We start from the raw sequence: 13,997 nt of genomic DNA on the forward strand, positions 1-13,997 counted from the left end.
CGCAAGTGTGTGTGTATGTGTAGGGGCCTTGCGGGGCGACCGATACACTCCGTTCTCAGACTCCCAATCAAGCCCTTCTGGTCCCTTAGGAGCCACACCAACCCTCAGCAATGTCAGCCCAGAGTCAGGAGACAGGAGAGCACGGGTGGACATCTTAGTTAAATTGGTGTAGAGACAGAAGAAATAGAGGAGACAGTAATGAGGAGAATTACCGTAGCTGCTCTGTTTGGTATTGGTGAAGGTGGTGCCATTAGGGATGTATGATATTATCAGATACATTTTGGTATCACGATTATCTCTGTACCGATATTTCTGACTGATATTTGATGACAATTTTTTCTGGTGATGTACAGGCTATTGTGACCATTCCTCTTCCAGTCTTTCCATGTCCTATGGATCCTCCACTTTCCCTTTCAGTTTCCTGTGATCAAAAACATTACGTCCCACCTCCACCCTGTCACATCTCTCTCCTGCTTTTCCACCGCATGCTACCTACAGTACTCGACTCTACTCGCTTTTTGGTCCTTGGTACCTGGTCCGTTTTCAACTACCAAAGCCCACCCCAGAAATGTTGCCAGTGATGTCACAAATCACTGTCTCTACGGCAACAGCAAGCTTAGAAAACAACAACAATGGTGGCAGTAATTAAGCATTGTTTCATTGTGTATTCGCATGTTGCTGTTGTCTTTCATGTCTGAACACAGCTTTGAGGATCGGTGCAGACAGATCCTTGTTGCAGCGTCCAGCTTTCGTCAGCCACTGATCCTCTTCAAGAGGCCACGGTGTAATTTTAAGAGCTGCTCTTGTGAGTTGGATAAAAACAAATGTGATCTCTGATGTAGCTTGGATATTCACAAACGCAGAGTTTGTGCTGGATGTCTGCAAGTCTCTCTGGCCAATCAGCACTCTGCAAGGTGTATACATGACCTTTAGCCGGTGCCAGGAACCAGGTCTAAGTTTGTTTGATGGAAAAGTAAAGAAGCAGAGACGTTTGGCATCAAGTAGGTACCATGCACTGGAAATACACCATTCCAGGACTGCTTTCTCCTGCTGAGTGACGGGGAGGGGGTTTGGCTTTCATACGGACAGCAAAATCACCCAAAACTCCTCCCCATCTTCCTGTGTGTCAAGCTCAGTTTTGGGGTGTTGTCGTCCAATGTGTCAAACCTTACAAACAAATTATGGTGATGGAAATCTTTTAGGGTGAAATTGTTTTGTAGGAGATATATTTTTTGGTATACGGCCCGGCCCTCGACTCGTATCGGCGTGTGTGCGGTCGAGGATTGATTTATGCTTCTCTGCAGTATCAATATTTTGTGCACAGTCCTGCTGTCGGTTGGACAGGTTTAGATGCATGTAGCAAAGACAGAACAATGTTTATGTACAGATTTCTGTTTTTTCTTGTACAAAAAAAGGGATGAAACTCTTAAGCATTCTAAAGAATATGTATCACTCTTCCTTGATGCCTGCTGCTGTCATACTCCCACAAGAATTACATGATGAGAGAGAGAGAGAGCGAGAGAGTGAGAGAGAGAGAGAGCAGGACAGGGATGAAAGGAGGAGATAGAGAGGGAAAGGAGTGAAGCAAATGACAGCAGAGTAGTGCTTTTAGAGATCCCCAGGCAAAACACACTGGCAGACAGTCACACACACACACACACACACACACACAGACAAACACACACATTGAACTCTCCCTGACCTCTGACATAATTGGCCTATCATTTTTTTGGACGGCTCGGCTCTTTTCGGGCTGTTAGACCAATCCCCTTTGATTTTCCCGCACGCTGACACAAGCGCCGGTCGTCCAGTTGTGATCCACATCCTGATTCCCAGATAAAAGGCCGCAAAGTGCTTTGAAATGCAGGCGGCTTCCTGGGTCTCGTGTAACGATCACGCTTCACTCGCTGTCCTGCTGCAGCGGTGGGCGGGGCTACAATCACAGCCAGACAGCTTGTGTGTGAGAATTAGCCGAACCGCTCGTTGGAGTGGTCATTCGAAGGTAAATGAGCTGTCATGGCTTCCCCTCCCTCTTTAAGTGTCGATGCTGCTGTGGCTGGGTCCCAATTGTGCATTTAATACTTGTTCTAATTAGTGTTTGAGTATGTAGCAGTGTGAAAGTTGAGTATACTAAGAAATCCACACTGCATACTTGTGTTGAGGATGGTAACGATGGACACGGTTATCCCACAGTCCAATGGGAAATGGAATGGGAGGAGCTGGAAAATGTTGGCTCTGCCCCTACATCCTATATAGTGCACGTTACAGATTATGTGGTATCACCGTGGGGATGGGGTGCTCTGTTGGGCTGCACTGAGCCTTATATCTTTGAGCACAAAGTCGAGTGAATTTAGCTAAACTAGGGTGACCAGACGTCCTCTTTTACCCGGACATGTCCTCTGTTTTAGACTTAAAAAAATGTCCAGGTGGAATTTCACAACGTCTGGGATTTTGTTTTTCTAGAGCTTACATAGAACTTCGAGAAGCTTTTCGTTCACAAACTAGTCCCTCCCCTACTCCAATTGGTTCACTTGAGTGAGAAGGGGGAGTGGCGAAGTAGCCTAAAATCTTCTGATTGGACGGTCTGACTGTAGAGCTACTGTTATTGGTCGATAACCTTCTCTGTAAAGATTTAATTGGTCAGTCTGCACGTCAGTAGTTCTTGTTTATGTCAGGCAAAGCTCATGTACCCACCCTCATCTCGAGCAGCTATGCCTGTTTCTGAGAGAACAAATTTCAACAACGGGTGCTGAAAGAACTGGAAAGTTTGAAAAATAAACGAAATAAGATGGTTCTACACTGTTTTGAAGCACAGCTGGCGCTAACGGGCACTTGTGGTTTAGCACACCACAGCAGATTTTTCAGTGAACTGAGGCTCAAAACACACACATTTAGAGGAAAAAGCCATATACCCGTGAACAGCACAAATTCAAGTAAAGGACTTTCTGAGAATTATATCTGTTTACAGCTTAATCCCGTTCTTTTTTAACCCAAATTCACTGCTAAACCCACAACTGCCGTGGGCTACTGGGCTTGTGCTTTTCTCCACCCATTTTCAAACCATGCCATCAGCAGTCATTGAGCTCCCACAGCGCCCCATCCCTGTGACTCTCTTAAAAGCACATGAACATTTTAGCCGACTTTTAAAGACCCTTAGCTTTTCTTCATTTTTATTTCTCTGTGTTATGATCTGAGCTGCTGTGGATGCTGGGTTTGTCCACCACAGGTTCGGTATACTACCTTCATCAGTGCATGCTGAGTCCAGTGGTGTGTGGCCATTGAGATTAATACATCACCGCAGGCGCCTGTGGATTAGCTTACCTACTCATTTCAGCAGTCGCTTCTCAATACGAAAAACCTGAGGCTGGGGTTTGGCTCCATTGAGATGCTGCATTGAGATTAAAACACAAATGGAGGTAGATATGGACTGTAATACATATTAATGTCACTGGCTGCTGGCCCTCGGTGCAGGGGGGATGGAAAAGACTGGACTCTGACACGGCTGGTAGTGGAGCTCGGTGCTGTTGCAGTAATGGGAACCGACCAGTGAGCCGAGCCATGAGTTCCGAGCAGCTGAGCGCGCCGCATTGATGTGGACAAAACTGTCCACTGTGAGATGCAAATCGTGGGACTTAGAAATATTGAGCTCTGAGATACTGGATACCTGAGTAGACTAATAAGAAGACGATGACCTGCAGCATTAAAGCATACATACATTTAACATTTACAGCATTTGGCCTTGTACGTAGCATTATGTACGACAACTCCATTTGCACCCTGCTTTACAGATTGCCAACAAGTGGCTGATAATATGATAACACTTTGGTTATAAGTTGTATTTGTCCAAACAGAAATGCCAGTTTCTTTGGTGTTATTAAATAATTCAGAAAATCACTCTGTTTTATCAAAGAGAAGATCTACTGGGAAGCACAGTCCCGGTAAAAAACAACGAAAGACAGTGAAGCTTCAGACTGTAGATATAATGATTGGATGTCTTGGCTGAAGAGAAAACAGTTGAAGTTAAACCCGTGAATGGGTTTCACCGTGTTGCTATATGAGGGACTAGCAGACTTTCTCCTGACCGTCAGTGTCTGTCCTCCTGTGTGTAGCACAGCTCTTCTCTGGTCTCGCCGTGTAGCCCCTGATCTCGGTTTGCTAACGTTAGCGGCGGAGCGGTCATCAGCGCTGGGAGCAGGCAGCAGTGACAGGGGTGGGAGCTAATGAAGCGGTGTGTGATAGCGGCCAGCGAGGACAGAGCCAGAGGTGATGGGGGAATGGACAAGCATCTGGCAGAGAGACGGATGAGGCGAGAGAGAGAGAGAGTGCGGGAGAGAGAGCGAGAGAGAGAGAGAGAGAGAGGGGAGGGGGTTGGGTCAGGTGACAGAGAGGATGATGACAGGTGCAGTAGCGAGAGCAGAGATAGTGTTGATCTTATTCTGAGCAGGTAGCTTTGTGCTTGGAAATGTGCACATGGGTCTGAGGACAACCTGCTCAATGCCAAGACTAGAGGGGTGTGATGCTCTCTAGCATTGGTCTATGGAGCTGTGGAATCCAGAAACCAACACAAACACTGTGAGAAAAGCCCACCCAGGCTATGCTTTGTGGGCTGTTTAAGTCTAAAAATAAAAACATAAAAAGATATTATGATTTTGTGTTGCATCTGTGGTCAAGTGCCATGACTTTTGAATTGTCCTGCCCCCTCGTTTGAGTGTCTCCAATCACAGCGCTGGACCTGTGTTTATGTGACAGCGCGAAGATGAGGTTAATGAGTGTGGAGAAAACAACAGCAGAGAAGAAAGAGAACAGAGCAAAAACGGCTAACAACCAGAGCTTCTGCTCCTTGTTCCTCACTGCTGTGCGCTCGGGTCGGGACGTACCGCAAGTGGCTCGTTATCATTTAAAGGAACAGGCGCTGACGCCTGCTGTTCTGAATGATCCATTTAGACAGAGGGAGAAGGCTGCTGTGGGGTTTGATCCTTGTGGTATATTGAGCAAAGCAGATCAGTGAAACCCCAGGGAACATGTCCCATTTAATCCCCTTGCCATATAGCGTAACGGGCAGGGAGAGCTGGATATTATTTCTTTCAGCAATAACATATCTGAAAAGGATTTTCTTTTCACATCCTGAAAAGCCTTGAAAGATCAAGACAGACTCATCGGATACGTTTCATGAAATTCTAATGGCGTAAGCAGAATTAGCTCATTTGGCCCGAGTTTACGATTGGTATTTTGGAGACCTTTTGTGCATTAGGACTTCAAAAAGGAGAAAAGGAGGGGGGAAACAACAAACTAGCTGACGGATTAGGCTGATAAATTATTCAGCGCTCACTGTAACATGAATTCGAATGGAAATTTCACCCTATTTTTAGCCGCGATCCGAAAGGTCACCGGAGCGGTGTGACTTTGTGTCTCGGCGCTCACGTCTCCAACTTGTACTTTTTCAGCACGTCTTGGAGAGGGAGTGTGTGTGTGCGCGCCTGTGCATGTGTGTGTATAGTGCTCTGTCTGATAGGACACGCGACCCGACACGCTCTTAATTAGAGGACGCCCTTCCAGGTGCTGACCGGGCTTTGCTCCGTCCGCCCGCTGACGCCTGACCGCTGACATTTCCAGCCGGTGCCGAGCTTGCGCCTCCGCCCGCTTCTGCGCACGAAGGTCACACGCTGTCCCCGCTGCTCCTGCCGGACGCTGGTGGCCGTGTCCTGTCACCTGGCCGGGATCTCACTTTCGCCCGCGCTGCGGACTCACATCGTCGTTAATCAGAGCCATCAGGCCCCGGACAGCGGCGCAGATTGATGACACGGACCGGCGCTGTTACGCACTGTGTATTTACAAGGTTTGGGGTGAGAGGACATCAGATGGTCGCCAGGAGGGGGGCGCTCCACTCGTCAGGAATGAGGGATCGGAATCAGAATGAGACAGAGAGACACGGCTTAAAGATACAGCAGTGAGTTTAGTGTTGCCACTGTCAAATGTGAACTCAAGTGTGTCAGCGGTGGAGTTCTGTCAATCCATAGCTCCACAGCTCAATGCTCCTATCCAATGCTTAGAATCGAACATGGCAAGCTTAGGCTCATGTGCAGCTGCTCCAAAGCATCATCTATTTTTGTTTATTAAAATGAGTGCACCATAAAGTAGCTAAAAATCTCTAATTCACTATAAGGTTGTCTTCAAACTTTTGGCCCCAGTGTATTAAAATGCAGTGGTGAGTCAATTCTGTGACACGGTTAAAGCTTGGCCTTATTTTTGCCTGGTTACATGAAGACCTGCATTCAGCAGAACACCCACAGAAGCAGTGGAACAGGATGCTCACCGCACACAGTAAGAGGCATTATTGGTTCTGGGGCTCATTTGCATGTTATAGCCTCAGAATATATCTGTGCTGCAAAAGCTAATATCACAGCAATTAACAAACAGTCTATTGTGCAGTTATTCTGTTGTAGCACTGCTTTCACCAGCCTGCTACTTATTTGAATTTTCTGTTCCACTTTAAATGGTGCAGCAGTTACATTCTGGTGCGTCTGGTTCACCTTAAACATTACATTGTTGTTGTAGTTATCTTCTGGTTTTAAATGGCGCTTTTTTCCACTGCATGGTCCCTTCTCTACTGGCTTTTCCATAAGGCAAATCTGATCCTGGTTCCTGGAACGGGGTTCTTTTTTACTTCCTGTTCACTGGTGATTCCAAGTGAATGGTGATGTGTACACTTTGCAGAGCAGTGGCCGAAGAGAGACTTGTCAATCACAATTAATAGCTGTTTTTGAAATCTCCAAGCCACAGGAGAGATCACATTTGGTTTTCATGCAGTTCTCGACAACAGCCCTTAAACTTATGCTGTGGTCTTTTGAAGAGGTTCAAATGCTCTTTGGGTCGGTGGCTGATGAAAGAATCCAGTGAGAGCTGGACAGTGCAACAATGAGCGAAAATACTACACTGATCTTTCTGAATTGATATGAGAGCTGAGCCCAGTCCCAAACAACAACACATGCGTACAAAATGAGTAAGCAACATGTAATATTACTTGCACATTCCTGTATGGGGTGGTGTTTTATGATGTCATCAGATACATATTTTTTTGGGGTGGGGGTGGGGTGGAAGTACACTAGGTACCATGCCCCAAAAAGCGTGTAGAGTCGAGTAGAGTAGGTACCATGGAGTGGAAAAGTGCCATAAGTGGAAACATCAGGATACTGCACATTAGACCAGTATGATTTGTTTGTACATCACCTATTGCACTGTCCATTACACCACTTTGTACTGGATACCGTCCACTATGTTTTGGACAACAGCATGAATCATTCCCAACAGAAGGCACTTTGTAGTGAATAGGGAATAGTTCTGGACACCACAGAGGAACTATACAGAGCCTGAGAGAAGACAGACTCCCACTATGTGTATGTGCAGAGATAATGGACATCACAGATATGTATTAGAAAGAGGCACGGACATTTGATGTTACTGGAAATCTCACACTGTGGAGAAGAAAGAGGAATCTGGTGGGTGTGTGTGTGTGTATGCGAGTGCATCTGTGTCTGTGTATGTGTGTGTGTGTCACAGTGAGGCAACGGCCTGTGTTCTTTTCTTGGCAGCAATAGGAAGTGGCTCCATGTCTTGATATTAATTATTAATCTGAGCCTGATTAGAAATGCCCCACTTTTGCAGCCTATAGCACGAGGAGGAAAGGCCTGCTCAGCTTCAGCCTCGATGCCAGAGAGACAACAGCTCCGCTCTGTTCTCCATTACTCCGCAGCAGATCATTCCCAACACACCTTGGCCTTAATTGAGACAGTCAAAACAAACACGCAGTGGAATGAGTTTGCTGGAGCTGACCTGGGCGTAATGTGGCCCCGGGGCCGGAACCATCCCCCCTTTAATTACTCTCCAAACCCCCAACCTCTCTCCTCCAGCAGACGCCATTTTAATCCTGCTCTGAAACTGACCTGATTGCCTTGCACGTTGGCATTATCAGCCGTTCCCTGTTGCACCGGCTAATCCGGCTAGTTAGGGAACCGATAAACACGGACCTGACGAGTAAAGACTAAGGTGGACGCGGAGAGGAGAGGATTCGAACGGCTCGTTTTTTTCCGTTCCTGTGTCAGTGAAAGATACGAGCGCTTTTGAAAACTGCAAACCGTATTCAAAGAGAGCCCACTGTCTTTCAGTGAATAAAGTGCTCTGAGAAGCGCAGACACCGATCGCTCCTCTTTTTCAAAAACAAGTCTAGCGAAGCACTGCTGAGGTGTCAGAACTGAACTCCGCTGTCTGATGTTAGTGGGAGTCAAATTAATTTTAATTACAATTTCCCAGCTGATCGGCTAAGGCCGAGATAATATTAGTATTCATTTATCTAAAGGACCTGCATTATATACAGATAAATCACTTAATAAACAAGTGAATCTAAGAGCTAGGTACATGTCTGTTTATAGGAGCTGGTGATAATATTACGGCTGATGTATACAGAGCTATGTTAAAGACTGAATGGTAGTGACATCACATCCTCTTTTAGCTCCGCCGTGTTGAAGCGATATGGAGTGTTGTTCCTGCAGAAAGGAGATGAGCAGATATGTCCTCTGTCAGAGTTGTAGTTTAACCACCCTTAAGTGAGTCTGAGGGATGAATATTTCGTGTGAATATTTGCACGGCGAAAAATAGCTCAAACGTCCATCTTTAGTATGTTCCTTGCTGCGGGGCAAGACGAAACAAAAGGGGGGCCAGGGGGATGGGGTGTCTTTTGAAGATGCCCCTGTTGCCCTCTAACGACACGTCCTCAAAGCTGTCCTTCTTTCTCTGTGTGTGTGTGTGTGTGTGTGTGTGTGTGTTATGCCAGAGTCTCCGGATTCCACGGCTACTCTTTAGTCCTGATGCTTCGTTAAAAAGCCCTGCAGTCCTGCCTGGCTCTCCTTCCTCCAGAAAAGACTCCCCACCTCGCTCTTTATGTGTGGCCCAGATGCAAAATGAGCCCTCTAAACAAATTCAGCACCAGAGGCGTCGGACGAGAAATAAATAAATAACCCCCTCCCAAACCCAAACCCCCTCCCCCACCCACTGAGCTTCAAACGCGTGAACAGTGACGGTTATTGCTATGGCTTTAGCGATAAACCACCACATGCAGAAAATCCTATTTCGAGCCTCCTTTTTAGTGCATGTCAGTGTGTGTGTGTGTGTGTGTGTGTGTGTGTGTGTGAGTGTGTGTATCGTTCTCAGAAAAGAAGGAAAGATGGTTCAAATTGCCTCTCTTCTTTCTCCCTCCCTCCACCCCCCACCTCCCTCTCTCGCCCTGCAGCGGCCAACCAGAAGGAGGCGCTGAAGGGTGCGTTCTGTGTGAAGGAGGAGCCCCAGGCCGAGGAGCCTCTGAGCCCACCCCGCGGCCCCTCCTTCAGCCTGGCCCAGGACGGTCCCTCGGGGCCCAGCCAGCCACGGCAGGAGGGCAGTCCCATGCTGAACAAGTCCAGCCTCCTGAGCCAGGACATCAACATGAAGGTGGCGTCCGAACTGCTCATGAAACTGTCAGGTAAGACGCAGTGTTTGTGTGTGTGTGTGTGTGTGCACTTGCTTGTGCACACGTTTGTGGCACTTTGCGGGGACCACATGTCATTCATTTGTTTGTCATTTCTGGGACATGTCTTTGCACCCACAAGAGCTGAAGTATTTTCAAAGGAGGCTTTTCAAAATTAAGTTCATACATGGTTCAAAACATAACGTATTCAAAGTCTGGAAAACAGAACCACGTCGAGTTTTCTGCCTGTGCACCCACACGTCCCCAGACCGGTGGAAAACATGACCAGTTTGTGGTTGTGGAGTTGTTTTTTCAGTATAAAACTGCTGAGTTTAAAAGCAGAAGTGAAGCCAGAGCTGATGTTTTACTTGCTGAGGTTGGTTTAGGTGGAGCTCAGAAGACCGTGGAAACCCCCTACCCCCAGAAAGACAGGAGCGTGATCTCTTCTTTGTATATGTATTTAGCCCTTTGTGGGGACCAAGGTGCTATTTATGGTTTTAAAGATTCTATGTAAAAAGCAGTCTTCTACTCTGAATGTTATGTAGGGAAGAATAAGAGAAGAATGTGTGTGTGTGTGTGTGTGTTTTCTTGCTGTGTTTACAGGCATTCTGAAGGCTGTGGGGTCACATTGTCCTGTAAACTTCCTCCGTGTGGGCAATTAGGACTTCACACTTGGAAATACCAATTAGAATAATGCAAATAAAGAGAATAATACAAATAATTAGGTTCATTAAAATTGAAATGGATGTTTTGTGTTTAAATTCTCTCCCTGTTATTGTCATGCTCAGTTTCTCTGTGGCATCTCTTTCTGTCTCTTTAACTCCTCCTCTCTGTCTCTCCCACAGTTTTATTCTCTTTCTCTGTCTCTTCCTCTCTCACTCTTTCACCTACGTCTCCTACGTTTTCACTCTCTCACAATTCTTATCTCAGCCCCCTGCCTTTTCTCTCCACTCCTCTTATGTCCTCTCTCTCTCTCTCTCTCTCTCTCTCTCTCTCTCTCTCTCTCTCTCTCTCTTTCCTTATCTCTATCTCTCACTCTCTCCCCCTTACACCTCTGCACCGCTCGCCCGCTCCTCCTGCGTTTTGGGCAGAAACTAGAGGGTCAATTCCTTTTCATGTTGCGCAGTCAATATCCTTTTCATCCCCAGCCGTCTTCAGCCAAAACAAACCCATCGATTGCTCTTTTGGGGCCAGCGGCCCAATCTTTATCTGAACTTTCCGAGACAAGGGCGACTGCAGAGTTGGAGACTAAAAGGTGCTGTGTCCCGGTCTCCATCTGTCCACTGCTGTGTCTCCACCGAGCCCCATATATATTTTAATATGTCTCAGCTTTGCCGTTATTAGTGTGATATTATTGATTTCTCTTCTGAAAATCATTGTCAGAAGGGGCAGAGTGGCAGGGCGTAATATACAGTACACTCCGTGTAGATTTTTTTTTTTTAGGAATGATTGTCTTGGTCAGCACTTTGCAGGAATATCGGCATTTTATTCAGGTGCAGGTGCTTGATGCAGGTGATATTAGGACCGCTTTGAATTTGAAATGAACTTGACCAAAAGAAAGGGTTTATTAAGATACACCTTGTTAAAAGATCAATAGAGAGACGGAGTGGCAGATCACATGTTGGGAATGTATTTATGTATTTATTTCCCAAACAGAGCCTATTTTGTGCATGTTGGTATATTTTTACATTACACTTTAACTGACTGTTACAACTGTGTGATAGCTGCCCTTTGAGAATGAAGACCATGCCCATTCCACACAGACAGTCACCCGGAGGGAACCCACGCAGACACAGGGAGAACACACCACACTCCTCACAGACAGTCACCCGGAGGGAACCCACGCAGACACAGGGAGAACACACCACACTCCTCACAGACAGTCACCCGGAGGGAACCCACGCAGACACAGGGAGAACACACCGCACTCCTCACAGACAGTCACCCGGAGGAAACCCACACAGACACAGGGACAACACACCACACTCCTCACAGACAGTCACCCGGAGGAAACCCACACAGACACAGAGAGAACACACTACACTCCTCACAGACAGTCACCCGGAGGAAACCCACACAGACACAGGGACAACACACCACACTCCTCACAGACAGTCACCCGGAGGAAACCCACACAGACACAGAGAGAACACACTACACTCCTCACAGACAGTCACCTGGAGGAAACCCACGCAGACACAGGGAGAACACACCACACTCCTCACAGACAATCACCCGGAGCGGGAATCAAACCCACTTTGGCTGATGTTATCTCCATCACTGCAGAGAATGCTGGGGGCTTCTTACCCCTCGATCCATCACGTGGTCTTAAGCATGGGGACATCCAACTCACATTCAGCCACTGAAGAGCATTGTGTTTCATTGTGTTTGCTTTTCTGAGACTACAACCAGGTGCAACCTTAAAGAAGCCAACTTCCTTCATCCAGCCTGGTCCCACATGTGGCTTGTTTTTATTTATTTATTTATTTATTAGATATTGAAAAACTGGACTGGCTACTTTATCCCAATAATCAGTCTATTATTCAGTGACTAACACCATCCCAGTGACAGAATCACTCTCCGGCGCTGGAGGAAAGCGTTTCAGAACATTTCCTGTCGAAAATCATTATTGTGAGTTCTTATCATTTAGTGCCTTTAAATCATTTAGAAATTGCTGCCGTCCCATGAGTCACTAATTGCATGCCTTCTCTCTCTCTCACACACACACACACACACACACACACACACACACATGCGATCATGAGTCACTATCAATAAAAATGTCATGGATAAACAGCTTCGGATCTTCTGCCTAAACCGCGTCATCAACTTCGGCTTTCTCTGATAGTGTACAGCACTCCTCTTTCACTGCCATACCACAACACTGCCAACAGACAGACAGAGAGAGAGAGAGGGGGAGAGAGAGAGAGAGAGAGAGAGAGAGAGAGAGAGAGAGAGAGAGAGAGAGAGAACACTGAAGCAGAAAGTGAGAAATACATAGAGATAGAAATAGAGAGATAAACGAGAGAGACAAATAATATGGAATAAAAAAAATAAAGAAAGAAGTAAAGGACAGGAAGAAAGAGATAAAATTGAGAGCAAAATGAAAGAGTGAGAAGCAAAGAAAGTGAGAGCAAGAGAAAGAAAGAAAGTGAGAAGTTGGGACAGAGAGAGAGAGAGAGAGAGAGAGCAAAGGGGAGGGATAAGCGAGGGATAAATGGAGAAAGGGAAAGAACTGAAGAGAAAGACAGGGAGAGAGGGAGGAATGGAGTCTATTACCGAGTGAAGGAGAATGATTGTGTGTGTGTGTGTGTGTGTGTGTGTGTGTGTGTGTGTGTGTGTGCTTGACAGGCTTCTCACTGCAGCTGCTGGTGTTCTCTTGCTCACTCTGTGCTGTGACTCAGCCTCAGCTTCACAGTGCCTCTTTACACGTGTGCAGCCTGGCCTCAGGTCACAACTCAAGTGTGTGTGTGTGTGTGTGTCTGCATGTCTCTGTGTGTGTGTTTGCGCCAGACTGAAGGGAAAAAAAGGAAGAGAGAGGGAGTGTGGGAGAGAAATGGTAAGTGAGGAACTGTGATAGAGAGAGTGTGTGGAAAGAGAGAGAGAGAGAGAGAGAGAGAGAGAGAGAGAGAGAGAGAATAAGGGATAAGAGTGGGCTACAAGGAGAATGGGAAAGAACTGATGGCAACAACATGGAGAAAGGGAGAGAGGGGGAATATGGGAGAGAAATGGTAAGGAGAGATAGAGAGAGAAAGGGAGGGAGAGAGCAGGGACAAAAAGAGAGACTAGAGACTAGCTGAACTCCTTTCATGTTTGTAAACACAGTGCGTGTTTCTGCACAGCTGCATGATCCCTGCTGACCCTGGGTCAGTCTACTGGCTGTCCTCAGGTGGACAGTGACCAGCGGCACATTAGCTCTGTGTTTACTTACAGCTCAGAGTCACCGGAGACTGAATATGCACATCAGGTCAAGAGAACAACACGACTTTACACACTGTAACTTCATGTGAGAGAGAGAGAGAGAGAGAGAGAGAGAGAAGTAAGAGATATGTAGGAAGGCTATATATCACAAGGCTCCATCTATAAGTGCATAACCAGATCTATTACAGGTCATTGGTTGGAAAACTCTAAACATGGCGTCTATTTACAGGGAATGCCCCGCCCTTCAGTGAAACGAGCCAATGGGATTACAACTCTCTCTCTATTCAGAGAGGGAATCCTGGTCTCATTCTCTGTTCATTACACATTAACTGTTGTTTTTTTTGTCTGTATGTTGATGTTTGAAGACGTTTGTAACTGTCCCTAGGTGTTTTACTCTGTTTTCACTAAACCACACCACATCATTACAATTTGAAATAGTCTAATAACCTAAAAAGTCTCTATACAATAAAAACTACAGAATTCATATCGCCCCCTAGTCTTCCTGTGGTGCATTGCATTCTGTCAGAATGAACATGGCATGTGTCGGACACTCTTATTAAACACAAGCGGTGTTAGAAGT

General features: G+C 46.4%; 2 protein-coding genes across 8 annotated transcripts in view; one reads left to right on the forward strand and one right to left on the reverse strand.

Annotated features, from left to right (window-relative positions):
- The window catches only part of znf827 (zinc finger protein 827), a 98,515-nt gene that overhangs the window by 45,524 nt on the left and 38,994 nt on the right, over window positions 1–13,997 (forward strand). For all 5 annotated transcript variants that reach the window (XM_066679075.1, XM_066679076.1, XM_066679077.1 and 2 more), the window contains exon 5: window positions 9,284–9,511. In XM_066679075.1, coding sequence (XP_066535172.1) covers window positions 9,284–9,511 — 228 coding nt within the window. The remainder of the gene's footprint in view (window positions 1–9,283; window positions 9,512–13,997) is intronic.
- zgc:152968 (uncharacterized protein LOC564848 homolog) overlaps window positions 1–13,997 on the reverse strand; it is a 104,759-nt gene that overhangs the window by 27,367 nt on the left and 63,395 nt on the right. The gene's annotated exons all lie outside the window — the stretch shown is intronic.

The sequence above is a fragment of the Hoplias malabaricus genome, chromosome 8, assembly GCF_029633855.1.
Source record: "Hoplias malabaricus isolate fHopMal1 chromosome 8, fHopMal1.hap1, whole genome shotgun sequence".
NCBI lineage: Eukaryota > Metazoa > Chordata > Actinopteri > Characiformes > Erythrinidae > Hoplias > Hoplias malabaricus.